Here is a 26,559-nt window from a genome sequence, read left to right as displayed (position 1 = left end):
AACTACATCATCTCATCCAGACATTGATTTATTCGTCTAGGCACAGTTTTCAATTACTCAAACTGCTGTCATGCTGCCTCTCACTACAGCAAGCCTGATTCTAGCATATTACTTTCTCTCTGGTTGGATATCAGGGCTACACACAGTAGAAAGGATAGGGGGAAGAGAGGGCTGGCGGCCTGCATAATGAGGTTTTAGTTCCCGTGGATCAATAAAGCTTAATAATGGCTTGAAGCTAAATTAAAGGAGTGAGAGCCTCGTTTTCTAAATCGGGATGACCTATAGGCATGCGCTACTCTCTCTCCGTTTCGTGACTGGAAAGTCCCTGACTGTCAACGAGACTTAAAATCACCTACCAAACTGTTTACCCCAGGAACGTCAAACTGAAAAAGGTCACAAGAACAACGAGGGAATGCAATAGTGGCCCGAGCCCCTAAAGCTTTTCATAATATTCAACAGCTACCGTATATCAAGAAAAGTTTGTTTACTTGCCGTCTGACGCAGACCCGAAGACGAGATTTTTCCAGTCTCTCTTCTCCGAAAGCCAATATTCAGGAGACTATAAAAGACGCTTGTTCCCCGGGTCCAATCTGTTTGAACATGTTTGAACATCACATCACACCATACAAAGCATCTCTCAACCAGCCTGAGCTACGAAACATTTATGAGAACCATCTTTTTTATCCGGAATCATTCCAAAGGAGATATATACTCTGCACCTGGAATATCCTTCCTATTTGGGGAAGTCGCCTTGTGTACTGAAACAGATCCGGACTACACACCAAATTAACGATCCGTTCTGTGTATACACACTGCCAACGAGGATTGATTACCACCAAATATTGGTCACTGCAACGGAATCCACAAGCCATTCACATCAACACAGCTCAACTCATACCATGGACTACATCATGCAGTCATCTGGGCTTGCACAATCAGAAACCTCTAAGTCGACGCCTATACGTTACGAGAATGTACTTAAGTGCCCCGAGTGTCCACCGGAAGAGGGGTACGAAATCATCGAAACCAACAGTGACTGGGTATGCAGTGGATGCGGCATTGTGATGGAGAATGTCATCGACGAAGGGGCAGAGTGGCGAAACTTCCAAGATGACGGCAGCGGGAGCAACGTTGATGGTTCCCGGGTCGGAGGAGGCCTTTCTGGTGACGGTTCCTTCGAGCCTTTCGCCACAATGATAAGCGAAAACAACAAGAGCAGAGCGCTAGCCCGGGCCGAAAGGCGAGGCAAAGATGCTGACAAGCGCCTGTCGGCCCAGAGGTACTATTCCCGGATCGACGAATTCTGTGACGCCTGCAATCTGTCTCAGGCAGTCAAAGACCAAGCGTTCAAGTTTTACAAGATAACGCAAGGAAAGAAGGTGTTCAGCAACAAGCCCAAACAGAACGCCTTGCTGGGTTCCCTTGTGTTCCTGGCGTGTCGGCAAATCAACCAGGAACGCAGCTTTCGGGAAGTCCATGCGTGGACCGGCGAGTCTAAGAAAAACTTTATATCTACTTTCAAAGAACTCGAAAAATTTCTGCGGAAGATGGTGGAAGCCCAAACAGCAAAATACCCTGCCAAGAAGAGAGAAGTCAAGGAGGGAGAAGTCAAGGAGGGAGAAGTCAAGGAGGGAGAAGTCAAGGAGGGAGATGAGAAAAGTGGTGAAGAGGACGGAGCAAGGGCGGCCACAAAAGTCGAGAGGGTTCAAGGGCCTGTGGCACGGTTCGTGTCGACAATGGGTTTCAGGGACTCCTTTCTTGTCGAGAAGACGGCCATCGAGCTGGCCAAGAAGGCCGAACATTTCAACACACCATTCGATGGCCGGGCCCCCAGCACACTGGCGGCAGCTTATCTCTGCATGGCGTCGCACCTGGTGGGGGAGCCACGCAAGTTCAGGGAGGTTGCCAAAGGCTGTGGTATTGGCCCAGTGACGGTCAAGGCCACGCTGGGGTCGATGATGGAGGTGAAGGACAGGCTTGTCGACAAGCAATGGAGGGGAGTCGACATGTCGCGCTTGGAGAGCATTTTGAAGAACTAGGCGGAGGACGAGACAGTCAGCCGTCTGCAGGGTCCAGATCCAGATAATGTGGGATGTGGGATGTGGGAAACAGGTGACGGCCATGCGTTGGTGGTCGTAGTGTGATCCATGGCAAAGCGTGTTATGTACGATTTAATGAGAAATGACCAAACCAAATCAATCAAATCAATGTATTGAAATTCCCACTCCAGTAGACTGACGATACCAGCTGGGGCTGCAGCAGGTGCTTCCCCATTTTAAACATCTGTGCAAGTGCCCGTAATTGCATAACCACCTCAACCACCTAATACTAATATGCAGTAACGTAACAGCAGGTATTCAATATGCAGGGACCCTCGAGCCTCATTATGCAAGGTACCGTACGACTGGATCTAGGAACGCATCTGGATACAATCTGATGTTTCGTTTCGACGTTACCACCTCAAACACCAATTTGAGAACGAAGGAAACAACCCAATATCTGGATTAGCCCAATTGAGACGCCGACCAGCTTGCGCGTCCATCGTGCAATGATGGGTGATGGCTGGCTGGGTGCAACATCGTGCCTTTCGAGATTCCATCACCGCCCATTCTCGTTTGAGGATGGCGCTATGTAGGTTGAGCATAACCTGATGGCCGGCTCCTCTCACTTTTCCTACTTCCCTACAAATACACACACGTATTCTGCTCAAAATAACCATTCATCAGCACTCACTCACTACCTAATACATTAATCAACCCAATCACCAATTCTCTTGGCCAATTTCATCGCCCCGGTCTTCCTACTACCAACCGCCAACCACTCCTATTCAGAATGAAGGCATCTCTGTTCCTCGCATCTGCTACGCTGGCTGCTGCCCAGGGCAGTTTCCCCGGCGTCCCCGACTGCGCTGTAAGTCTTCCACCGCCACATCCATTCCGCGTAACCCGTCGGTGCTAACCTGACCCCCGTCCAACAGGTCGGCTGTATCCGAGACGCCCTTCCCAAGGTTGGCTGCAGTCTGGACGACAAGGCTTGCCAGTGCAATCCTGACACTAAGTCCCGCATCACCCCCATCATCACCCCCTGCATGATCGGTTCTTGTTCCATGCGTGACCTCCTGAAGGCACAGAAGGCCGGTGACGCAGACTGCAAGAGACTTGGCTATAGGTCCCTTGAGACCCGTGACGAGGACTTCTACGGCCTGCCCCAGTGCGCTGTGAGTCAAACCCGCCCTGCCTAAGTACCTCGAGAATCCATGGGATCCTGACCATAATCCCCAAAATAGATCCCCTGCATCAAGGAGTCCCTGCCCAAGGTTGGGTGTACCATCGGCGACATGGCCTGCCAGTGCAACGATGACAAGCAGGCCGCCCTGACCCCCATCGTTGCCCCCTGCATGCTCAAATCTTGTACGTCTACCGAGCTCTCGCAGGCCTTGGAGGCTGGCGTGGAACAATGCGACGCCTGGGCTAGCCAGCCGTCCAAGGCCCCTGAGACCAGCAAGGCCGCCGAGACCAGCAAGGCCGCCGAGACCAGCAAGGCCGCCGAGACCAGCAAGGCCCCTGAGACTACGAAGGCTGCCGAGTCTACCAAGGCTGAGGAGACTACCAAGGCCACCGAGTCTACCAAGGCTGGCGCGCCCGCCAAGCCCGAGGAGACCACCAAAGCTGCTGAGACCACCAAGGCCGCTGAAGCCACCAAGCCTGCAGAGACACAAGCTCCCTATCCCACCACGACCATCTCGGGCAACATTGTTGTTTTGACTACCAAGGAAACTGCGACCGCCAGCGGTCACGGTGCGATCCCGACCACCACTACGCCCACCTATGTGGCCGTCGCTGCCGCGGCTACCCAGGGTGTCGCGAAGCTTGTTGGTGGACTCTTTGCCGGCGCTGTCGGTGTCGCCGCTGTGCTGTAAGTGGGCTATAGTCCACAATGGCGACAGAACTGGACCTGGGGGTACTGTCCATCTCCCTCGCCTTTATGTTTCACGGGTCAGATACGGAAATACCATGAGAAGTAATGGGTAGTATGAGTTGCATACCTTCGATTCGCCAGACAACCTATCATAATATAGATGCCTCGAAGTAATTTATTAATTACTTATTAATTTAAACTAGACTCTCGTTGCACACCGCGCTGAGCCGATGGGGCCTCGTGGTGGTTGGTAAAACCAATATTGATATATATATATATATATATATATATATATAACACATACGCCGTTTCAAATCTTTACTGATATCGTCAACATTACTTCGTTCTGGTTAATAACGACTGACCACTTTGCCAAGGAACAAGACTCTTGGCGTAGTCTTTTTGCAACCATCCTAGGATAGATTCGCTAGAAAACTTGCTGACGGCGCAAAGAACGTGGTCCCCGTCAGCGGCATCGAGTAATCCAGGATGCGGTCGTGCATACCGGGCGGGACCCCTACGAACATGCGCTCAAGCATCTTTTCGACAACCCACAGGCGCCGTGAGTATCCGATGAAGTAAGTACCGAGCTCGCCCGTACCCGGCGATCCGAAAGGCATGTTATCCCTCAGGATGTCGTGTTCCTCGCCCGTTTGCTCGTCCACGATAGTCGCGAGCGTCTTGTGCGCCTTCGACTGCGTTGTCTCTGTCACATCGTCCAGTTCCTCGTTGGTCAGCTTTGTCCGGCCGATAACGGACTCTTGCTGCTCGGTATTGAGGGCGTTCCACCGCGCCATGTCGTGCACATACTTTTGCACCACGACGTAACTGCCGCCCACCGCAGTGGATGCAGCTACATAGTCAGGACCCGAACAGGGGTCGTTGCTGCCACTGCTGATGTCGGATGCCGCAACGAGCACCGAGGCTGGCAGGGCGGCACCCAACGGATTGGCGGTCCCGTCCACAAAGCCCAAAAGGTCTCGGGCATCAAAGTAGCGAAACCCGACGGTCTCGTCGACGACCTCAACCACGCTGTCGGCGCCCCTACCCAACGAATCCAGCAGCTGCCGCTCGAATTCGAAACACAGGTCTCGCCGCTCCGCACGGATGTGGAACAACAGGTCACCGCGGGTCGCAGGCGCCGCGTGTTTGCCTCCGCGTATGGGGCGGAAGGGACGAAGCTCTGCCGGCTTCTTCACCTCAGCCGAAGACGAGAAGAGGTGGTCCCAGAGGTCGCTGCCGATGCCGACGACGCACGAAAAGCGTCCGCCCAGGTCACGCATGGCGACAGTCTTGGTGCGGCCGGACATGCCAGCGAGTGTGGAGCGGATGGCTTGTCGCGTCTGGGGCTCGGCGGGCGACCTCACGGCCAGCACGAGGAAAGTGGCGTGCTGCGTCAGGGGGCATCGACGCTCTGCGGCGCGATGGGTACCCGGTGACTGGCCATACTCATTTGCTGCTGGCAGAGTGTAGTGGTAGATAGTGGGCGTTCTTGGCTGTTTGATAGCTTGAGCGGCGACGATCCGTAGTCTCGTTGGCGTATCGTCACTGCGCGACGTGATATCGACGCGAAGCAGAGAGATGAGGGAACGATGGTCCCGAAAACAGTATAACTCCGCGTTGGGGCCGTCATCTTGTATGCGAAGTACCGAAACGCTGGCTCATGTCGAGCGAGATGCCCCAGGTTTCAAGGCCTTCGATGCAGACAGGCTCCAAGTACCCCGCCCATGCAGGTTGCTGATTAAGTTTCGGCTGGTTGCTGCAGAACCATCCGCCCTGGTGTGCTGTGCTGCCAATCATCATTATTACGTCCACGTCGCTGAATTGAGGTCTTGACTGTCTGAGTGTCTGTCCTGCCTGCTGCTGTCACAAGCCAGCAGCCCGCAGCCCCCACAAGGCAACCGGCCCTTGTGGCTGTCCCCTGTTCAGTGCCCTGTTCAGCTTTCAGTACCCTGTTTGCCCCGCCCCCGTCCGCCCCCCCCCACTGCCCACAGGCCTAAGGCGGGGAGTTAGTCGTTCTTTTTCTTTATGTATTGCAGGTCATTGCAAGGATCGCCCCGCGGCCGCCCAGGTGCCAGTGGTTGCCTGGCCTGTTCAAGTATAGGTCAATTGACCACCTTCAATATCATCTCTTCCACTGCATCTTGCACTTGTTGGATCGATCAAGGCATCCGTTCTGCACCCATCTTGGGCAAGTCAATGATAAATCATCTATGATTCTCCTCCTGATAACTGGCTGCTCATTCTCGCTTTGCCCGTCTTTCCATCAGATAGTATATCCGCATTGCTGTCATTTCGCCGCGCTGACCTGGGATCCCCGTCATGGCGTCCGTCGTGACGAACCAGCCTAATGCTATCGCCGATGACTGGCAGGACGTTGGTGAGACTACCGACGATACCTTCTCTTTTGTCTCTTTGAGCATATCCGAAGACAGTCAAGATGAGGCGGACGGTGACGACAAGTCCAAGACATTATCAGTTCCGTCGCGTGACGCCGCTACCAACAAGAACCCTGCCCAATCGAGCCCCACTATGTCGGATGGAGAAGAAAGCGAGCAGGAGGAACAAGATCTCGACCGCCTCGACAATCATGGCAACGCCCGTAGCGATGCAAAAGATGTAGGAACTCTCCAGCCTGCTTGGTCTTCGGCTGCGTCCATCAACCAGATACTAGACGCAGACTGGAACCCACCATACCTGTTAAAAGTCACGACGTCGCTGGGGAAGTTAACCAGTGACATCATGAGCGCCATCAGCTTCCACGGCAATTTCGCACCGCTCGAGGGGGCCAAGGAACTCCGATGCGAGTGCAGCCACATCCGAGATGCGCTCAAGACGCTCGAACCCATGGTGGAAGGGTATGTAAAGCACTGGGATACCGCCGAGACTAGTGATTTGCCCCTGGACCCCGGACTCTACGAGTGGATATCGAATCTCCGCATCGAGCTACTGGGACTGCAGCGCCTGCTCCAACGCCATATGGGACAAGCACATTCCGCATCCGATGCCGACGACGCTTCGTTGGATATCACCAAGTACATGTCATCCCTCGTCGAATCCAATGCGGCCATCAGTGGCTTCCTTCCCATTCTGCAGGCCGACTATGACGAGTTCCATGCTGCTAATCTGTCCATGGCACCGCCCAATGGCTCGCCGGCCTGCGGACATTACGAAACTCATTCGGGCCCGGGGAACGACGCATCCATCTCGCGCTTGCGGCGCGAGCTCTATGACCTGAAGGATGTGATCGATTCCTGCCAGGGCCAGTTCTGCCTTCTCATTCGGCGCCAAGCCGCAACGCTGGACCCAGAGGCTCTGCAGAGCCTCGCAAAGTCGTACGCTCTCATCAAGGCTGGCCTCGGTACTATGCTCTCCAATCATGCCTCCGAGTGGCTCGACTTCAGCATGGCCGGTGGCATCACGTACAACGAGTTTTGCCAACTACACCCCGATACCATTCGTTCGCTTATCCTCCAACTTCGTGATGTCCACGCCAATCTCGGAAGCGAACTGTACCATGTTAATGAGGCCAATCGTGGTACCCCAGAGGCAGACCACATGCCACCAGAGGTCAAAGAGGGCGACATTGGGACGTTGAGGACTCTTCAAGAGGTGCTTTGTTCTCTGTTGCGAATCAAGCTTCCGCCCCGAGAACAGTCGCCTCCAGGGCCAGAAAAGATATAGTTTGATCAGAGCAATATTGTAAATTTACTAGCTAATCGGACGGCGTTTTATGTACCGGGGTAGGTATGGGCTTGATGGTCACATTAGGCTATCATCTAGCCAACGAGAGGCGTCGAGCATGGTAGGATTTCAGGTTACGTTTTATGTCGAGAAAATATTGCTCATAGTGCAGGCGTTCTACAGTCTACAGAAATGATACCCTCGGAGCCAAAGTGCACTGCGGTTCGAGACTGTTTGAGTTGTGACTCCATAGGCGCGGGCCAACATGGTTCTCTGGGAGTGCCAATCCTAAATATCAATTTATTCCTCAAGTCCCGCTCATATCGCTTTCCGAGACGTTTGGCCAGCAGCGTCATTCCGTTGCTTTGATTGTCCAGCATGGTCTTGCGCATCCAGACTTTTCCGCAGTCAACACTGCTTACGCCCCAAATACACGAACTAGTAATGGCCTTCCACAGTCAGCGTTCCCGTCTTCGTTATCATGAATTCGTCAATGGCCACGTCTTTCCCACTCTCCTTCCCGACTCCGCTATGCTTGATGCCGCCGAATGGGGCCTCGGCCGACGAACAGTTGCCCGTGTTCTTGGTGCCTATGTGTCAGCCTTAATGGTCCAGACTCCAACGGGGAGAAACATAACTCACAAGTCCGATCATGCCCGCCTCGAGCTTCTCAAACATGCGCCACATCCGGTCGACGTCCTTGGTGAAGACATAGCTAGTCAAACCCATGGGCGTGTTGTTGGCGCGCTTCGTCACCTCTTCTTCCGTCTCGAAGACGTAAATAGCCAGTAGAGGGGCGAAGATCTCCTCCTGACTCATGGACATCTCGTCGTGCATGTTGATCAGGATCGCCGGTGCCATGTAGCGTCCCTCCGGGAATCCTTCGACCGTGTGCCGCTTCCCCGTGCCTAGCACGAGCTCGGCACCTTGGGCGAGCGCGTCTTGGGCGAGCTGTTCAGCCTTTTCGACGCCGCGAGCCGTCGTCAGAGGTCCCATGGTGACGCCCTCGGTCGTGCCGTGTCCCACCTTGATGGCGGACGTCTTCTTGATGAGCGCCTTGACCAGGGCGTCGTGGACCCCGTCCTGCACGTAGACGCGGTTCGCCGTGACGCAGGCCTGGCCCGCGTGTCGCCACTTCAGCGCCATCAGCTGCTCGACGGCGTGGTCCAGGTTCGCGTCGTCGAAGACGATGAAGGGGCAGTTGCCGCCCAGCTCGAACGTGGCCTTCTTGAGGTGGCGCGCGCAGTAGCCCGAGATCAGCTTGCCGACGCGCGTGCTGCCCGTGAAGGTGACCTTGGCCACGGCCGGGTGCTGGCACAGGGCCTCGGCGACGGCGGGCGTGTGCTCGAGACTGGTCGGGATGACGTTCAGGGCGCCCGGCGGGAGCCCGGCGCGCACCGCGAGCTGGGCGAGAGCGACGGCCGTCAGCGGCGTCTCGGGCGACGGCTTGACCACCATGGTGCACCCCGCGGCGAGGGCGGCGGCGGCCTTGCGCAGCAGCAGGGCGACGGGGAAGTTCCAGGGCACCAGGGCGGCGACGACGCCGACGGGCTGCTTGATGGTGAGGGCGCGGCGGCCGGGGACGGCGCAGGCGACGGTGGTCCCCTCGACGCGGTCGGCCTCGCCCGCGAACCACCACACGAAGCTCAGGGCGTAATCGATTTCGCCGCGCGCCTCGGCCAGCGGCTTGCCCGTCTCGGCCACCAGCAGGCGCGCCAGGTCATCGCGGTGCGTCTCGATCTCACGGTGCCACGCGTGCAGCAGTTTGGCGCGCTCCCGCGGCGGCGTCTGGCGGTAGGCGGCGAAGGCGATAGCGCTCGAGTGCACGGCGGGCTCGACGTCGTCGATGGTGCTGTCGGCGCTGTGTGCCCAGGTGGTGCCGGAGCCAGGGTCTACGACGGCGAAAGCGGTGCCGCGCCGTGCGGGGATGGCTTTGCCATGGATGTAGCAGCTGGCTTGCTGTACGAGACTCTCGTCGTGGAGTGGGAAGGGCAGCTGGGAGTATTGGATCTCGTTTGTGTCCGGCATGGTGATTGAAGACAACATAATATCAACCATGTGCCGAGCTGGCGATCTGTCGAATGAAGCTAACGAGTGACGTACGTGCGGGGAAACATGCACGGCGGGAAAAGAACCACAGGGAGGCCGCTACATGCATGCATACATAATCGTGTTTACTAGTCGCCCTTCATTCCCGTCACTATCTACAGGTGCACTCCGCAGGTATGTCTAGACACAGCGGCCACCATCCACCTCGAGGTTGACGCCGGTGATGAACGAAGCCTCTTCGCTGGCTAGGTAACAACAAGCATTGGCAACGTCCGCTGCTGTCGAGGGACGGCCCAGCGGCACTACGGATAGAAAGCCCTTCCGGTTCTCTTCGGTGTCTGGCTTGCCTAGAAACAGATGGGTCCTGGACAGCAAGGGGGTCATTTAGTTAATGCTGGCTCTCTGTGCGTGCGTGGACGGGTGGACTTGCATTCCTGTGCTCCCCACCACGGGGGAAACCGAGTTGAACCGGATCTGCTTGGGCCCGTATTCAACCGCCATGGTCTGCGATGCTCGTGTCAATTGTGGGCGTCCGGGCCGAGATGTGCTTCTTTCCCCGTACCTTGGTTGCACTGATGATGGCCGCCTTGGACGCATTGTACCACGTCAGGTTGGGCCTCGGCCGGACCCCTGCAGTCGAGGCGATCTGGATGAAGCAGCCAGGCCGCTTGTTTGCGAGGAAGTAGGGCAGAAGCACGTCGGTCGAGAGCCAGACGGACTTGACGTTGACATTCATAACCATATCAAAGTCGTGCTCCGTGACGCTCTCGGTGGGCTTGTTGGCGTACGTCGTGCCCGCGTTGTTGACCACGACGTCGAGCCCGCCGAACCGGTCGACGGCCGTCTGCAGCAGCGCCTCCCAGTCCGCCCGCCGCGTCACGTCGGCGCGCACGAAGTCGCACTTCAGCTCGGCCGCCGCCGCTTGCCCGGTCTCTTCCGACAGGTCCGCGATGATGACCTGGGCGCCCTCGTCGACGAACTTGGCGGCGATGCCGCGGCCGAAGCCCGAGGCCCCGCCGGTGACAATGGCGACTTTGAATTGGAGACGGAGCTGGGGTGCCATTTCGAAGCACGGCAATGGGCAAAGGGGTCGTGTGGGTGTTTTATGGTTGTCTAGTTGCAAGCTTACAAGCAAGGCCCGGTGAGGCGTCCAGGGCGTTTGGGTTCGAGATGACGACCTCCCCCTCCTCCCCCTCCTTGCCTCCCCCTCCTCCCATCTTCGGATGGCAGTTACGGGACCATGCGGGGTGCATATCCGAATGTGCAGTGCTGTTGCTGCGGGGCAGGACAGTCAGCCGTCAGGGGTCGTGGTTGGGCTGGAGCTGGAGCTGTCCGCCAGCCTACCCAGATGCGGTAACATGTGCGTGACTTAGAGTTCTCAATGCCGCCGCTAACGGGATCCCAATGTGACACAGTCGTGCAAGACATGAAAATCGTCATCAGAGATCGCCCCTCTGTCTCTCACCGGAGTTCCGGTGCTATTAGTACGCAGGCCGAAATCCTTTCCGGTGACGGTGTCGTCGGGTATCCTTGGCTGAACCTCTCATCTATACCAGCCCGACGTCAACCACAATCGTCGTTTCCCTCGCTCCCGTCGCACTTTCTCTAGATTTTGAACATGCCCAACTCAATTCCCAATGACATATACCAGTACTCCCTCTGGCCCGCCTTCGAGGCCGGTCTCAAACGAGGGGGCCCGCGTGTCGCCGACCTGACCAACCACGGGACCTACGGTGTCGGGGTCTTCGAAAGGAGTCCGGCTGACTCCTCTTCCACTGGTGAATCCGAGGCCCTACCGTTCGAGACGCCTCCCAAGGAGATGGTCCAGATAGAGAGCAAAGCGTACAGCATCGCCTACGACGGGTCGGTAACCGAGGCGGACCTGGGCGCGTCGCTGCCCTACGCCATGGTGACCGTCTTCCAGCCCACGCAGCGGCTGGAGCTCAACTCCTGCTTCACCCTGGCCGACCTGCAGAAGGTGGGATGGCCCAACTCGCCCATGCCCTTCCGCATCACCGGCGCCTTCCGCAGCGTCCACACAAAGTCAGGCTTGTACGAAGACGTGGAAGGGGTCATTTTCGGTTTCATGATCCCCAAGTGGCAGGCCACCGTCAGCGGGGACGCATACTCGCAGATGCGGTTCATCGACGATGACAGGAAACAGGGGGCGGGAACGTGTTAGGCTTCGAGACGGCGGAAGGGGGTTTTGCTGGAGACGGGCGCATGTGGGCGTTTCCATCTTGGTTTCCCTCAAGATAAGCTCTTTAATGAGTTGAAGTTCTCAGTATAAACTCAATTACGTACCCGATTTATTGATTTTCATACGCACTACTATCTTCATCGGAAACTAAAGACAAAATCAGGCTCATTATCTGAAACTTGAAGGTGGCTGCCATGATTACATAAGGCAGAATTCGAGATCGTAGCTACTTGGCTGATAGGAATGTTTAACAAAAATGAAAGACACAAAGCCTGAGCCTGCACGGTACGTCATGTAGTACGATGTCGTATATAGAAACAAATGAATAGAACGCAGAGAAGCATTACTCTTCGAAGCTGATACCACATCAAGGGAATAAAACAAAATCATCTGAGCAATACTCGATCCTCCTAGGTCTTTGCGAAGTCTTCGCTATATATGCCTTAGCCTCCCTTACTGTGACACTATTAGCATCATGTTTACTTAGCCGGGGTGGGACAACATACTTTGGGTTTCCAGCTTGTCTCGCCTGTTGCTGGGATGTACATGTGGCCCTGGGCCGGTACAACAGGCACAGAAGGACTGTGCCGATGGTGGTGGCGTTTCGATTTCAGGCGTAGAGAGACGCTCTAGTTCAGGTGCTCTGGGTGGAATCGATGCCAGAGAGGTGAAGGGATCTCTCTGGTTGGTGGCTCGCCGCTGCCGACGACGTCGATTTGAGTCGGTGCTGGACACGTTGATAACTTCGACAATAGGATCAAACGAGATCATCTTGGCCTCGCCAGGTGGGGCACTCTTGGTGATCGAGACTCGGCCTGTCGTGGCTCTGCGGTGCTCTCTATACTGCTGTGGTACTCTTGGCGGTGAGGTGTCGGCACGTGACTCTACCCCTAGTTCCGTCTTTGACCTGTGCCTCACTTCCGCTCCGGGCTTCAGCCCAGAGTAACCCACCGCTGGCTTTGCCAGAGTATGCGAAGCATCATGCGCGTGTCCTTGGCCCGTAGATGGCCTTACAGGGTGGCGTGTGGGCCCTGAAAACGGAGCATCTCGGTATCTGGTCCCTTCCATAAGGACGGGCATATCTGTGTAGCCTCTGGCTACTCTGTAAGTCCCCATGATATCACCAAATTGTGATAGAGTATCTGAGAGCAAAGACACGTTAGCTTCCCCAGGACTCTCCGTCATATCCAGGTATGAGGGGAGTTCCCACCAGGTTGGTTATGTGCACGACCGACCATGTGATGCACTGGCTCCCCGTGCCTTTGGACGAGTAATGGGGCATAACACGGGTCAGGTGTGGCCCGATATGCTGTATAATGATGTTAGCTTCAGGTCGCCGGCAAGGAAAGCGGGAAAGTGGTGGAACACACGTGGGAGAGACGCCATAGCTGGTATCAGGTGGCTTTCAGGGGGTCAGGGGCCGGTTTCCTTGATGCAAGTTGATGTGATGGAGGGTGGTGGGGTTCTTATCGATGAAAACTCAGGATCTCTTATGTTTTATAGATGAAGGAGGAGAAGATTAGGAAAGGAGGGTAGAAGAGGGAAGGGGGCTTTTAAAGTGATAGACCCTTCCTGGACCTGCGGTCGAACCAGCCAATCAGAGCTGGCATTGCCTTCCATCCCTGTCCCGTTCCTACACACCCACCAGCCGCCTATCAACGTCAGCCTAATCCTCACCTCCGTCGATTTCGTACCCGCGCAGTCTACCACTCGCTCTTCCATGGCTTCATGGCCCGATTGCAGCTACAGCGTGCTGCTAGGCGCCAGTAACGCTGATGCACATCGGGATAGGGGCTTAACAACACTGTTTGACCTCTTCTGGGGGCCTCTGGCATGGCATCCTCCTCGTCCGTGCCATATCAACGTACTGCTCTGTAGAGCACTCGGTATCAGCTCCCACTATAACAGAAACATGCCGAGGTCCTTCGAGAGACCTCACGCTCCTCACGCTACCATTGTTATACGGCAGAGCATGCGAGGCATAGGAGAAGATCTGGTGCGCGCCTATACTTACTATAAAGCCCTCAGGTCTGTAAAATTTGAACATCTTATAGACTCCTGGCCGGGCCATGATAGTTATCAACAGTATACACCAAGGATGCCATTCTTTTAGGTAGTTGTCTTATGTGGCTGAGAATCTAGCACAGCCCCCTGCACCTAAGTACGACTCATAATTAGCCACGTGACTTACTTCTAGAACGTCTAGTAACATCGAGCATGAATATACTTCTATTACCCCTTCGATTCTTCGATTAAAAGCATCCGTTACCTATACTTCATACATTTCTCACGTAGTAGTATTAACTTATTAACACCAATTTGAAACAAGATATAGTGGTAAGTGGGTACCGAGTACCATTATTATATTATAGCCAGGTCGGAGAGCTGAATCTATATTACCTTTTCCAGTCCACGGTCGTTGTCTCCCAAATCGGGAAGAACTATCTAGCGTCCAGTGGGACTGTACCCTCATGGTCTTAAGCTTCTAGTAAATGTATCTAAAAGTAACAGCCTTGTCGCCTTGATCAGCCAGTTGCTCATGTGAGAATTGAAGGTCTTCTTGCTGATTCATAGACTTTGCCCGCTTCTTGTTGATAGCCCCGTATGCAGTAAGCAGGATGACAGCGGCAACGATGCCTGCCACCACAAATCCCAGTTCCAAACCGTGGCCCAGCGTGTAGTGCGGCGAATCTTTCTGACGGTAGAAGTTCGACGCCATGGCCCCGCCAAGATTACCCACACCGATCTGGATGGCCATCCCAGCACTGCGCTTGTAGCTTCCGGCGAGGTTATTACTCAGCCACGCAATGTTCCCGGGGAAGGCCGGGTAGATGGCACAGGCTGCCACGAAGACTCCGCCGTATACGACTTTGGGGTTGGTTGTCGAGATACACCTGCGTTGTGTTTGGATTAGCCCCTATTGCAACGGTAAGTCCACTATTTTGAGCCCAACGTACATGGCAAAACCAACGACCATCATGAGGAGGAAGAAGATCACGAAGGGGCTTCGCTTTCCAACTCTGTCGGATACGTATGCAACTATGACAGCTAGGACTGCAGCTGTGACGTAAATCGGAACCGTCATCAGTTGTGCCGTGCTCGACTTGTAGCCAAGGTTGTTGACGATGCTGGGCAGGAAGAGACTGATCCCGTACAACGGGCAGACGATCTGGTAAGCATGTTAGCCTGGAGGATGAATCCTGATGGCCGCTGTGGCAGTGGAAAACCTACACCCCAATAAACAATGATGTTAAGCCAGATCTGCCAATCCTTGAAGGCATCCCAGACATACTTCCACTGGAACTGCTCGGACTCGGCCACCGCAACATGGCGTTCTTCCACGTCACTGTCCTTCTGCTGGCCATACTTCAGACGAAACACGACAAAGGCTCTTTCCTCCTCGGTCAAGAATGTGGCCGTTTCGGGGAAGTCGTACAGGCAAAAGAATGCGGCAACAGCAACAAGGACCGTAACCATCCCCTCCAGGATGAAGATCCAACGCCAGCCCTCCAAGTTGCCCACACCATCCATCTTCGAGATGGCAAAGGCAAGGAGGCCGCTGAAGGCCCCCGCAATGGAAGCCGCGGAGAAGAACATGGCCTGTCTCAACTGTATCTCGTGGCGGCAGTACCACATGGTGAGGTAGTACTGATTGAGTCGTGTGTTAGCATGACGAGCCAAGCAAAAAGAAGTCTTTAACGCAATCGTGGATGGAATGGAAAGCCTACAGCGCATCCTGGATAGAGACCAGCCTCAGCGACACCGAGAAATATTCGCGCAGCCAGGAGTCCCTCGTAGTTCTGTACGATACCCATGAGTGTCATGACAGTCCCCCAGGCGACCATGATCATGGGAAGCCAACGGCTAGGGCGGAATTTCTTCAGCAGCAAATTGCTAGGCACTTCGAAAAAGGCATAGGGGAAGAAGAAGACGGTCAAACACCAATTGTACTGGTCTGGCGTCATTCCGAGGTCATCTTGGAGACCTTCGATCTTGGCATTTCCGATGTTGCCCCCTGGACATATCTTTCTTAGTAGGAGTCATGATGGCGTTGGGCCGACACCATTTCCAGGCACTCACGATCGAGAAAGGAAAGAAGGTAGAGCAACGCCAACATGGGAATCAATCGCATATCCATCTAAGAGCAGCAGAAATCAGTCTTCCAGCTCTCCGATCTCATCAGCTAGTATATTCGAACACACCTTGCGCAGGATCTTCTTCTCGTCGAGATGCGCAAATGACGCCATGGTGGTGCCGGGGGCTTCGGCAATAGCGTCGATCCGGTCTTTCTCGGCAGTTTTGTCGGACCCATGCTGCCGACGCTCGTGGTGCGAGACTTGGAGCTCGCCGAGGTCAGGTTTCTCGGACGGCGAAGAGGGCGACATTGTGAATTGCGAATGGGCGATAACGTATAATCATCGGGAGGGCGAGCTTGGCCGCCATGTAGTTACAGAACCTATATACGCGCGGGAGACCAGATGAACGTCCGTCTGTCTACCTCTAGCCTCTAAGATCTCGATTAGCCCCGTGTCCCCCCCACACGGACAGGGGGCTGTATTCCTGGGGTATCGTCAGAGGCGTGCGGGGAAGCCCACAGCGGCATTTGCCCATGGATATTGGGGGCGTCTCTTCGCTGCGCAATCTCCCGAGACACCGTCGGATCTTTGGGCTGCCGACTCTAGAGCACTGCATCTAAGCTTAAATCAGCGTCACTCCCAGCGGGGCGGTTGGAGGCCAGATCTTCCAAAGTCTCTCGATGAGGCACCTCGCCCAAGTCCTACGTGTATCCGGCAGGTGCCGGAGTGATCCCTCTTACGCAAATCATTGTTGGAGCATGTAGGATGTGGCCCAGCTCAAAGCGAGGTCTCCTAAGTGGATTCGAGGGATAGGGCCTGCTGCCGCGAACGCCTTGCCATCCAAACATTTTGTAGTGCTAATAGTCATGGAGGATTGCTGAGGTAAGCGCATCTCCCTCGGTTCCTTGGTAAAAGTACGACGTTGGGTTTCGGGTTGGGTGGCACAACAGCAGTTTTCTGTGCCAGGCTAATAATAGAAAGGTAATATGCGTGTTTGCCTTTTTGCGTACCGGCAAGCGGCAGTACACGTTGGGGCCTTTTCGTTTGGCCCCCGAGCCGCGGACAAAATACGACTCCTTTTATACGGCGCATGCTTACGGCCGACCCGCCATGTCCCCTGGGGATCTGCGAGCCCCCGTGCAACCTGCGCGGCACAGGTAGTACAAGACACATGCACAGCCCGCATAACGTGTTTGGAGTTCTTATAAGTTATCTGGCCCGCCAGAAACAACCGACAGTATGAGGCCATTCACCCACCATGGTCACACCAAAGTTGCTAGTCAACCCAGTCTGTTCCTCCCACTCTTGATACCTGAATCCATGGCAGACTGTTGCCGGGGCATCTCTCTTCTTTGTAGCCCTTCATCTCCATCACCGCAGTAGGCCAGAATGTCGAAAGGGGAGTCGGCCGTTAATCCAGATGAGGTTCTGCACAACCCAATGTTCACCCGATCCATTGGCTTCATACAAGATGTGCAGGCAAGTGTGCAATCTCTTGAATATGGCCCTCACGAACAAAGGCTGACGCCATTTGCAGAAACGATTCCAACAAACGCCTCAAGTATACGTTGAGTTCTTGGATGCCTTCAGCGCGCTCCATGCACCAGGCCGGGGTGCCGAAGCTGAAGACCTGGGAAACGCGGCTGCAGTTGTCCACGGCAAGATGAAATCCATATTTGAAAACGACCAAGATCTCCTGAAAGAGTTCGAAACGTTCCTGCCAGGGTGTTATTCCGAAAGAACAAACACAGAGGACGGAGAAGTGTTGGACAAAAGTGCATAGCAGCCTCTTCTGTCACGTCGTCAAATTCGACGATCAATATGGAGTCGGGGAGGAGTATATATCTGGGTTGAAAAGGCGGACATACATACGTAATTGGCATTGGAAAGACGTGAGTCGAGACCCGCTCGCTCTAGACTTACCGGTAGTTCGATATCTCCTACGTAACATGAATGAATGGTGGTCTATGCTAGCATCGTTGGCTAATTAATTGCCACCAACCGGGGCTGGCCCGCCAAGAGCCTCGACGCCCGTTCAGCTGTGCCAGTAGCAAGTTGAAGACGCTCCCTCGAGTTTCACTATTGATATCGTGCTGCAAGAGCTGAAGCGCGATTTCTGGCTAGATGGTTGCGCCTTATTGCGACATGCCGAGATCTGGGTTGATGGGTGATTGGATGGTCTTCCGTCCCGTTCCCAAGAACACCGATGTATCAGCGAATCCCAGGCCCTCCCTTCCTGGACTTCCGGGATACACGTTGTACACGCATCGCATGCGCCTAACAGACAGACTAATAATGCCTTGAAGAGCAATACTCCCCTGCTGCTCGCGTGAGCTGCAGGCAGTTGTGGCCGATCCATGCGGCTCAAGATGCCAATCGGTCGGGTATGCTGCTCCACTGAAGTTGGAGTTTTCACCGATGAGCGCAAGCGCGCCCCATCAGCAAGTATTGCCCCTGTCAGAATATTACAGCACTAAGGATGGCGTGATTGGGCCCATCAATGATGAATGGGAAAACTCCGTTCGTATATTGACCCGAAGCTCCCAGTCCCTTCTCCTTGCCTCCGGACAGCCAGCCAGCGAGCGTCAGAGAGAATAAACCTTATCAGACCGGGACTGGGACTACGGAGCCATAACCATGTCGAGCCAATCAATGAGTTCGGTTGAAGCCCCGGGCGCTAGCCCGGTGAAGCATTCCATCTTCCGCTCCGTCCCCTTCCAGATCGCCGTCGCCTGTGGTGTCTCCTTCACAGCCCCGGGCATGTGGGATGCCCTCGGAGGCCTTGGGGCCGGCGGTGCTGCCGAGCCCTACGCCGTCTCTGCTGCCAATGCTCTCGTCTACGGCCTATTCGCCATCCTCTGCGTCGCCGCTGGCGCCATCAACAACCGGATAGGCCTTCGCTACGGTCTGGCGCTGGGCGCCATTGGATACCCCCTGTACGGTGCCGGCCTGTACACCAACAACGTCAACTCGACTACATGGTTCATGCTGTTCGGAAGCGCCCTTTGCGGTATCTCGGCCGGATTCTTCTGGGCTGCCGAGGCTGCCATCATCATCGGCTACCCGTCTCCCAAGGATAGAGCCTTCTACCTGGCGGTATGGCAGACAGCCAAAGCGGCCGGGCCTATCGTTGGTGGAGCTATCAACCTGGGTCTCAACGCCAACAAGTCGTCTTCAGGATCCGTCGGCTCAGCTACCTACATTGTCTTCATCGTCATCATGTGCCTTGGCCTCCCGATCGCGCTTTGCCTAAGCCCGGCCGATAGGGTGTGGCGCAAAGACGGAACCAAAGTCGTCGTCCACAAGGCGCCGACCTGGGGTGGCGAGTTCAAGGCCGTATTTAAGCTGATGGCGTCGCGCCGAATCCTGCTTCTGCTGCCGGCCTTCTTCATTAGCTACTTTTACAACGGCTTCCTGAGCACGTGGCTGACCACGTACTTCACCGTCCGAGCGCGAGCCTTCTCGTCCTTCTTTACCAACTTCGCCGGCATCTTCAGCTCCTTCATCATCGCCGGGCTGCTTGATCGACAGGCCATCTTCATCAAGACGCGGGCCAAGATAGCCTTCTCGGCCATTGTGACGGTTCTTGTCGGCACATGGATCTGGGCCATTATCCTGCAGAAGCAGTTCTATGACGCAGAGACATCGCCAGTATTCGACTGGTTCAAGGGCGGTTTCGGGAAATCGTACGCTCTGGTGTTTTTCTGGACATTTGCGGGGCAGGCGTTCCAACAATTTCTGTACTGGCTGGTCGGCCAATACGCGACCAACTTGTCATCTCTGTCGCACCACACAGGAATCCTTCGTGGGTTCGAAGCGCTTGGTCAGACAGTAGCGTGGGCGTAAGTTACCCTTTTGCGCCTCTGATGGAACGATGATCGCTAACCACCCTCTGCAGTATGCAAAGCCAGGGTCATGCCAACCACTTTGTCAGCATCGGCCTCAACTTTGGCATTCTACTCCTCGCCATTTTCCCTACGTGGATTGTGCTTTCCGAGTTGGAACACAGTCACGAGGTCCAAGTACCCGAAGTCAACCTAGACGAGGGCCATGTCTCCGATGACAGCCCCAACCCCAAGACACTCAAATCAGAGGGTTTGGGCGCGGCCTAGGATAGGCTGGGGTGAGCGTGCTTCAACAGCACCGATAAAGTAGTAATTCCATAAGATTCAAACAATTGCACAGACCGGAGAACAGTAAGCGGGGTCGAGACTCAAGTGTAGAAGTGAAGAGGAGCTGTGCTACATGTGTCGATGAATTAAAGCGAAGACTCTCTCTACCTAGCCACTGTGGCTTGCTGCTTAGGCGTGTTTAGGCAGTGCACAAGAAGACAAGGGACCTAAGCCACAGTGGGAAAGCACCTAAGCAGGCGCCAGGCCAGCCACTAGCCACTAGCCTTCAAGCCTTGGCAGCACCCGGAAAAAGATGCTCGAGCTTGCTGCTCCTGGTTAGGCCGGGGCCAATCGATCCAATCCAAAGCTCGGCTGTCAGCGCGCGTCGCCTGCAACTTCAGAGCTCTTTGCACAAACCACCACCACTGCTACCAACCGACGGCCGACATCACCCAGACCCTTTTGCCGTGAGCAGCATCACCGATCGTCCATATTCATCCAGTGACCTCGACAATCACCCACGAAACACCCATCTTCCCTTCATCATGGGTAAGAAGAAGCGCGGCCACCCCGATGTCGAGGAGATCCTGGCGCGACCATGGTGTTACTATTGCGAACGAGACTTCGAGGACCTGAAGCTGTTGATCTCCCATCAGAAGGCTAAGCATTTCAAATGCGATCGCTGTGGAAGGCGCTTGAACACCGCCGGTGGTCTCTCGGTCCACATGAATCAAGTCCACAAGGAATCCTTGTCACACGTTGAGAATGCTCTCCCCAACCGCCAAGGGCTCGACGTCGAAATTTTCGGCATGGAGGGTATCCCCGAGGATGTCGTCCAGCAGCACAACCAGCGCATCATCCAGAACTTTTACCAAGCTCAAGCCGATCGATACGCCGCCACCGGCAACCCTCCACCCGGCCAGGGAGGCAAGAACCCGCCCAAGAAGCTCAAGATTGAGAATCCCGACGACATCAAGAAGCGCCTAGCAGAACATCGCGCCCGTATCGCCGCCCAAAAAGCTGCAGGAGGCGCGCCCACTCACACACCGCCCGTCGGTGCACCTGAGAACCAGAGTCCGGCCCAGAGCGCATCCCCTGGTACCTTTGTATGTCATATTGACCCCGTATTCATTTCCTGCTATCGTGGTTTTGCTAACAAGCTCTTTTGCCAGAATTCCCCGTTCCCCCTCCTGGAGGTCAATACCCCGGTTTTCCTCCTCAAGGCGCTCCCGGGTTCTCTCCTCCCCCCCAATATCCCCAGGGCGGCTTCAACTACCCCCTTCCAACCTCCCCTCGCGGCCGGGATCCAATCTCCCTGCGCCTAGTGGCCTTCCTGCTCGGCCGGGCCAGCCCGGGTTCCCCGGCTACTCCCCCAATGCTTCGACCGTGGATGAGCTGGTGGCGAGTGCTTCTTCGGGGCAACAGGGTGGTGATCACATCGACCAGATGATCCGCGATCTCGAGCGAGGAGAGGTTCCCGCCAAGAAGGGCGACTCGGCGACACCTGCAGACGAGCCAGCGCCTGAGAAGAAGATCAAGAAGGAAAAGGACAAGAATGTGAGGATGGTTTACGACGACGAGTTGAGCCCAGAAGAGAGGATGGCGCTTATGCCCAGATATGCTTTCGTGCCGCAAGCGGTATAAGAGGGGGGCCCAGAAGAGCACATTGTACCATACCATATTGTGACGGAATAACTGATGTGTTGGAATCGCTAGTAGTACGTGAATATCGGTGCCAAGATGAAGAGCACCTTGCGGGCACTACCTGAAGGAATACAATAATGATGGCGATACAGGCCACAAGTTGACATGGGACCGCGCAGCTGAGCGCCCAGCAAGCCCCCCGGTTTACTCATTCCGTCTGCTTCTCGGGCTGGAAGAAAACATCGATTCGATAGAACGTCTTGTAAATATGTGTCTTCCACCGTATGTGCATGTGTAGTTTGCAGCTTTCCCCTCGGTCTACTGTCGACTCCAGTTACCACGGACAACGCTGGGAGGAAGCTGTAAAAGCACCAGCTTAGACACGAACATGGCTAGACTCTGGATCAGCCGGGCTAGAGCCTGTTGCCCATTCCAGCTGTGTTTTGTGCCAATTTGGGTCAGTTACAGAGTAGGTCCTATGTACTTGTTCCGCAAACCCCTTATTCTTCCGTGAGATGTCTATCGGCCCGCTAGTACCGTTTCTTGTATAGACCTGCGTCGTTGCTGGAGTTTGTACTATGTCAGCCAGCCAGTATCCCAGAGGATGCTTTTGGCAATAGCCAACCCTCTTTGGCAGTGTTTTGCCCCTGACTGATCCGTTGAGCAGGAAACTGGAAATGCATATTGGCTGCTTTGAGTCAGAATGTTGAAGAGGTTGTTGGCCTTACAAGGTCCACAATTTATTGGCCTCCCTCACTTTCTTCCATCCACCATTTCCAATCCCCGGTCCTTCCATTTCACCCGTCTGAACTATGGATGGTCCTCTTCCCGAGAGACCCTGTAGCCCAGTCTCGCGGCTTCTTCAAAAAGCCCGTCTGTACCCTGCAGGAGTACGAGAGGCTTCGCAATCATCGCCGCAGTGTTTTCGTTGCCTTGGATTGCGAATTTGTCTCCGACGTACACTGGGATGCCGAGCCCGATCCGGCCAAAGTCTTCGCTTCCCAGGCCCCAACCGAGGTCGGCCTGGCATTTTCCCATGCGCCTTTCTTGCGCTCTGCTGCTTCCACTACAGAGACAAGAGAAGAGCCCAGCCTGGAAAACTTTTGCCGCCAACTCCGCGTCGAGGGCCTCTCCATCAAAGTACAGGAGCCTTATCTTGAAAAGCTCCGGCAGATCGCCCAGAAGCCCCCAGTGGGCGATAGGGGGCGCGGCAAGCTTCGCGAGGACTTCCGATTCGGTGAATCCGAGTTCGTCCCCGTCAAAGAGGTCGAGGACCGAGTCTGCCAAGTCACCAAGCAATACCGCGACAGCGCCCCCGGCGCCAATGTCGTACTGGTGGGTTACGCCTTAGATGCTGACTTTAATGCCATGCGCCAGGCATTTCCTGCACTTGCCGACCTATGTGACAGCTTTCTCGATCTGAGCACCGTCATCCGTTCTTCTGTCTTCACCGAGGCGGCTGTCATCGAGCCCCCCGGCCTGCGGTCGCTGCTCAAGCTGTTCGGCTACCCCCAGGAAGACTATGGTCTTAGTGAGAGCATATACCATAATGCTGGCAATGATGCGGTCAAGACTCTAGCGATCCTGCATGACCTAGCCCGGCCCCACCACATTGAGACTCTCCGGCTGCGCCAACAAATCCCACGCGAGATCCTGTTGGTCGACAACGTGAAGCTTGAGGATGTCAAGAATGTTGCTTTCGTTCGTCCTGTTGATGGCATCCTTCTGCCCACTGCGCTGGACAGTGTTCTGAAGTTGGCCATCCTCGCCCTTCCATATCGACCACAGGCAGTGGGTACAAACAAACAGCTCAAGAAGATCCCCGGCTCCACGGACAAGATCCACGTGCTGAGAGGCTGGGTGCGCTTTGGCTCGGCAGAGGACATGAAGACCTTTGTCGATGCGAAAGACCACATGATGTGTGAAGGTAGGAAGTCCGGATCGCTCCGCGTGGCGCTCCAGCGAGCCATACAAGAAAGGCGGCTGCCAACCTATATGCCAAACAACCTCATGAGGCGACTGACATAGTCCTTCCTCCTGAAAATGGGACCGATGATGAGGACAGTATCATCCTGGGTGGACTCTTCCAGTGAAAATTGGCTGCTTCTCCGCTCAATCGGTGATGCGATGGAGGGCATCACCTGAGAACCTTCCATGCATGTCTCTATTTGGGACAAGAGACTTGCCCGTATATAGCATGTGCTCCTCGATTGCCTGTAAAGAATAGCCATGATCATGATACAGGGTGATTGGTGCTGATTGGTTTATGGATATCTCCGCAATTGTCGGTTGACGCAACCCGATCCTTTTCGGGGTTGGAGGCGCTCGCCGTGTCACATTCTTGACAAGATCGGATCTCTTCCGATAGCTCTATCTTCAACCCCCAATATTCAACCTATTGCCATGCGACTCACAGCAGTACGCCAAGCTACTAAGGCTCCCCTATCAGCATGACGTACCGACATAGAACCTTGGGAACGATCAGGTCCCCAATCGATACTGGTTCTCCATCTGCTCTACTGCCTATATCGGAATACGATGAGAAGGCAATGACTGGCTTGGGATTGGATACAGACTCCACCGAGGTTATTGGCACCTAGCGATTATCTCAGTCGTCCTCTCATGATTATCCCCCATCCGCGGCGCCAGATTTCATAGATGCAACAAAATGGTTCGTTTCCCTGATAAACATGCAATTGTGGCGCCTTTCCAATCGGCCGAGGCACTTCGCGACTTTCTTCGCGCCCCAAAGACTGTTGATGGCCGGGGGCAGATAGGCAACGAGAATTGGACCAACCGCGATCTCGAGCCGACACATGTCGAGGAACGAACATGGACTGCCATTAGCCTTCCCATGTATTGGTTCACCAACATGTTCAGTGTGACGGGCTGGAACGTCGCCGCCAGCCTGATTGCCGTCGGTCTGACCTGGCAACAGGCCTTCATCTCGGCCGTGCTCGGCTGTCTCCTGTCATCACTCGCCCTCGTCTTCATGGCACGGCCTGGCGTCATGTATCACGTCGGGTACCCCATCATTGCACGGGTTAGCTTCGGGATGTACGGGTCGTACTTCTTCATCTTCATCCGCGCCCTGGTCTGCATTATCTGGTATGGCGTGCAGAGTTTCTATGGGGCGAACCTCGTGTCCGTCTGCTTCCGCTGCATATTCGGCCATCTGTGGACGGATTGGCCTAATGCTCTGCCAGCTAAGGCACATGTCACCTCCAAGCAATTGCTGGGCTTCTTCATCGTCTGGGTCGCAGAGTTCCCCTTTGTGAGTTGCCGCCCCCAGACTACAGGGACACAGTCGACACATGCTGACCAGATACTAGATGTTCATCCACCCTACTAATATTCGGCATCTGTTCACGGTCAAAGGCATCATCATGCCAATTGCTACCTTCGGCTTCTTTGGCTGGGCGATAGCGAATGGGGCTGGGCTTAGTGCACTCGATACAGCCAACAAGGCGGGGGAGAAGGTTGCTGTGGCCACATCGCTCGGCTGGGCTGTCATGGTATTAAACCACACGTCAATCGAATGAATTACGAAAATAAATATACTGATTTGTGGGCAGAATGGCATAAACGTCATCATGGGAACTCTGTCTCCCATGCTGGTAAACCAGCCCGACCTGGCACGTTACTGCCAGAAGCCATGGCACGCCGGTGCGCTACAGGGCATCGTTGCCTTTACGGCGAAGGTTCTCGTTCTGTTCCTCGGTCTGGCCAGTACGGCTGTCCTGACCCCCGTGCTAGGAAAGGCTTACTGTAGGTTGCGGCACTCTTGTCGCGAGCGTGGTGTATGCTAGACTGACACAGCCCCCCCAGGGAATCTTTGGGACTTGCTTGATGCTATCTTGGATCACTATTGGGGCCCCGCGGCTCGAGGCGGGGTCTTTCTCGTGTCTCTCAGTTTCCTCTTTGCTGTCATCGCGACCAATTTCGGATCCAACTCGATACCATTCGGGGCTGACCTGACTGGGCTGTTCCCTAGGTACATGACCATCAAACGCGGGCAGGTCTTGTGCGCGATCCTTGGCATCGCTGTCGTGCCCTGGGAACTGCTTGCCAACGCCCAAGCATTCTTGTCGTTTCTTGGCTCGTACAATATCTTCATGGCGCCCCTTTGTGGAATCATTATCACGGACTACGTGTGGGCGAAAACGGGCAACTATCACATCCCTTCGGCTTATAACGGAACAAAGAGCGGCGCCTACTGGTATTGGGGCGGGGTTAATTGGCTTGCAGTGTTGGTAAGCACAAGGACTCCCGCCCAATACTTCCTGACACGGTACCGACTTACACTAACAATCGATGCCACAGGCATGGGTCGGTGGAATGGCTCTTGGACTTCCTGGACTCGCTGCGCAGTACCAACCACAGGCAGTCAGTCAGGCAGCCAAGGACTTGTACAAGCTTGGGTGGATCATTACCTTTACAACGGCATCCGTCCTCTACGCTGCCATGACCTCTGTTGTGAGGCCGCGCATCTTGCCTGCCGGATGCGAGAGTGTGCCGCTCTCATTCGAATGCATGGCCAAGAACGGTCGCGAAGGGTTCTTGGATGGTGAACGGGATGGCGTTGGTGTTGCGGTGTCTCCGGCCATGGCTGCGACGGGGGAGAGCAGCAAAGATAGGGAGATGGCTTCGGAGATGAGGGACTGAATAGTCATGAGGTGTTTTGTTTTCACAATGGCTCTCCAATATTGGAGTTGGAGAGCCGCCAAGTGGGGGAGGGGATCATGGGGTACCGATCGTTGCCCGCCCTCCCCGATGGGGTCACTCCAACATTATCGCGGGAGCCCATCCCGATCACGGCGCCCACTAGACCGACATATATATCGTCTTGAACTCCTTTTCCCGGTCCACCTATGAA

General features: G+C 55.0%; 13 protein-coding genes across 13 annotated transcripts; 9 read left to right on the top strand and 4 right to left on the bottom strand.

Moving 5' to 3' along the window:
* Positions 1–911: 911 nt before the first annotated feature.
* PG998_007962 (putative transcription initiation factor IIB) lies at positions 912–2,039 on the top strand (the record flags this gene model as incomplete). Its single annotated transcript, XM_066874778.1, has 1 exon — positions 912–2,039. The coding sequence occupies one exon, from the start codon at positions 912–914 to the stop codon at positions 2,037–2,039; it is 1,128 nt and encodes a 375-aa protein (XP_066730723.1).
* Positions 2,040–2,832: 793 nt separating this feature from the next.
* PG998_007961 (uncharacterized protein) lies at positions 2,833–3,919 on the top strand (the record flags this gene model as incomplete). The annotated part of the gene is made up of 3 exons (XM_066874777.1): positions 2,833–2,910; positions 2,978–3,217; positions 3,287–3,919. 3 exons carry the CDS (start codon positions 2,833–2,835, stop codon positions 3,917–3,919), a joined length of 951 nt encoding a protein of 316 aa, XP_066730722.1.
* A 412-nt stretch (positions 3,920–4,331) lies between these two features.
* On the bottom strand, positions 4,332–5,721 carry PG998_007960 (uncharacterized protein; the record flags this gene model as incomplete). Its single annotated transcript, XM_066874776.1, has 2 exons — positions 4,332–5,377; positions 5,568–5,721. The coding sequence occupies 2 exons, from the start codon at positions 5,719–5,721 to the stop codon at positions 4,332–4,334; spliced, it is 1,200 nt and encodes a 399-aa protein (XP_066730721.1).
* Positions 5,722–6,240: 519 nt separating this feature from the next.
* On the top strand, positions 6,241–7,602 carry PG998_007959 (uncharacterized protein; the record flags this gene model as incomplete). Its single annotated transcript, XM_066874775.1, has 1 exon — positions 6,241–7,602. The coding sequence occupies one exon, from the start codon at positions 6,241–6,243 to the stop codon at positions 7,600–7,602; it is 1,362 nt and encodes a 453-aa protein (XP_066730720.1).
* Positions 7,603–8,040: 438 nt separating this feature from the next.
* On the bottom strand, positions 8,041–9,630 carry PG998_007958 (uncharacterized protein; the record flags this gene model as incomplete). The annotated part of the gene is made up of 2 exons (XM_066874774.1): positions 8,041–8,184; positions 8,245–9,630. The coding sequence occupies 2 exons, from the start codon at positions 9,628–9,630 to the stop codon at positions 8,041–8,043; spliced, it is 1,530 nt and encodes a 509-aa protein (XP_066730719.1).
* A 405-nt stretch (positions 9,631–10,035) lies between these two features.
* PG998_007957 (3-oxoacyl-reductase) lies at positions 10,036–10,714 on the bottom strand (the record flags this gene model as incomplete). The annotated part of the gene is made up of 2 exons (XM_066874773.1): positions 10,036–10,155; positions 10,214–10,714. The coding sequence occupies 2 exons, from the start codon at positions 10,712–10,714 to the stop codon at positions 10,036–10,038; spliced, it is 621 nt and encodes a 206-aa protein (XP_066730718.1).
* A 555-nt stretch (positions 10,715–11,269) lies between these two features.
* Positions 11,270–11,833, top strand: PG998_007956 (alpha-acetolactate decarboxylase; the record flags this gene model as incomplete). The annotated part of the gene is made up of 1 exon (XM_066874772.1): positions 11,270–11,833. One exon carries the CDS (start codon positions 11,270–11,272, stop codon positions 11,831–11,833), a length of 564 nt encoding a protein of 187 aa, XP_066730717.1.
* Positions 11,834–12,107: 274 nt separating this feature from the next.
* On the top strand, positions 12,108–12,797 carry PG998_007955 (uncharacterized protein; the record flags this gene model as incomplete). The annotated part of the gene is made up of 2 exons (XM_066874771.1): positions 12,108–12,136; positions 12,371–12,797. The coding sequence occupies 2 exons, from the start codon at positions 12,108–12,110 to the stop codon at positions 12,795–12,797; spliced, it is 456 nt and encodes a 151-aa protein (XP_066730716.1).
* A 1,539-nt stretch (positions 12,798–14,336) lies between these two features.
* PG998_007954 (uncharacterized protein) lies at positions 14,337–16,236 on the bottom strand (the record flags this gene model as incomplete). The annotated part of the gene is made up of 6 exons (XM_066874770.1): positions 14,337–14,745; positions 14,809–15,020; positions 15,083–15,499; positions 15,580–15,866; positions 15,932–15,989; positions 16,054–16,236. 6 exons carry the CDS (start codon positions 16,234–16,236, stop codon positions 14,337–14,339), a joined length of 1,566 nt encoding a protein of 521 aa, XP_066730715.1.
* A 2,328-nt stretch (positions 16,237–18,564) lies between these two features.
* PG998_007953 (uncharacterized protein) lies at positions 18,565–20,039 on the top strand (the record flags this gene model as incomplete). The annotated part of the gene is made up of 2 exons (XM_066874769.1): positions 18,565–19,769; positions 19,826–20,039. The coding sequence occupies 2 exons, from the start codon at positions 18,565–18,567 to the stop codon at positions 20,037–20,039; spliced, it is 1,419 nt and encodes a 472-aa protein (XP_066730714.1).
* A 545-nt stretch (positions 20,040–20,584) lies between these two features.
* PG998_007952 (uncharacterized protein) lies at positions 20,585–21,683 on the top strand (the record flags this gene model as incomplete). Its single annotated transcript, XM_066874768.1, has 3 exons — positions 20,585–21,145; positions 21,212–21,272; positions 21,301–21,683. The coding sequence occupies 3 exons, from the start codon at positions 20,585–20,587 to the stop codon at positions 21,681–21,683; spliced, it is 1,005 nt and encodes a 334-aa protein (XP_066730713.1).
* Positions 21,684–22,499: 816 nt separating this feature from the next.
* Positions 22,500–23,711, top strand: PG998_007951 (uncharacterized protein; the record flags this gene model as incomplete). Its single annotated transcript, XM_066874767.1, has 1 exon — positions 22,500–23,711. One exon carries the CDS (start codon positions 22,500–22,502, stop codon positions 23,709–23,711), a length of 1,212 nt encoding a protein of 403 aa, XP_066730712.1.
* Positions 23,712–24,351: 640 nt separating this feature from the next.
* Positions 24,352–26,348, top strand: PG998_007950 (uncharacterized protein; the record flags this gene model as incomplete). The annotated part of the gene is made up of 5 exons (XM_066874766.1): positions 24,352–24,957; positions 25,016–25,198; positions 25,259–25,451; positions 25,503–25,936; positions 26,007–26,348. 5 exons carry the CDS (start codon positions 24,352–24,354, stop codon positions 26,346–26,348), a joined length of 1,758 nt encoding a protein of 585 aa, XP_066730711.1.
* Between the last annotated feature and the right edge of the window lie 211 nt (positions 26,349–26,559).

Source organism: Apiospora kogelbergensis (assembly GCF_038363985.1).
Source record: "Apiospora kogelbergensis strain CBS 113332 chromosome Unknown utg000005l_segment0_segment0, whole genome shotgun sequence".
Taxonomy (NCBI): Eukaryota; Fungi; Ascomycota; class Sordariomycetes; order Amphisphaeriales; family Apiosporaceae; genus Apiospora; species Apiospora kogelbergensis.
This window is presented reverse-complemented; position numbering and strand designations above follow the sequence as displayed.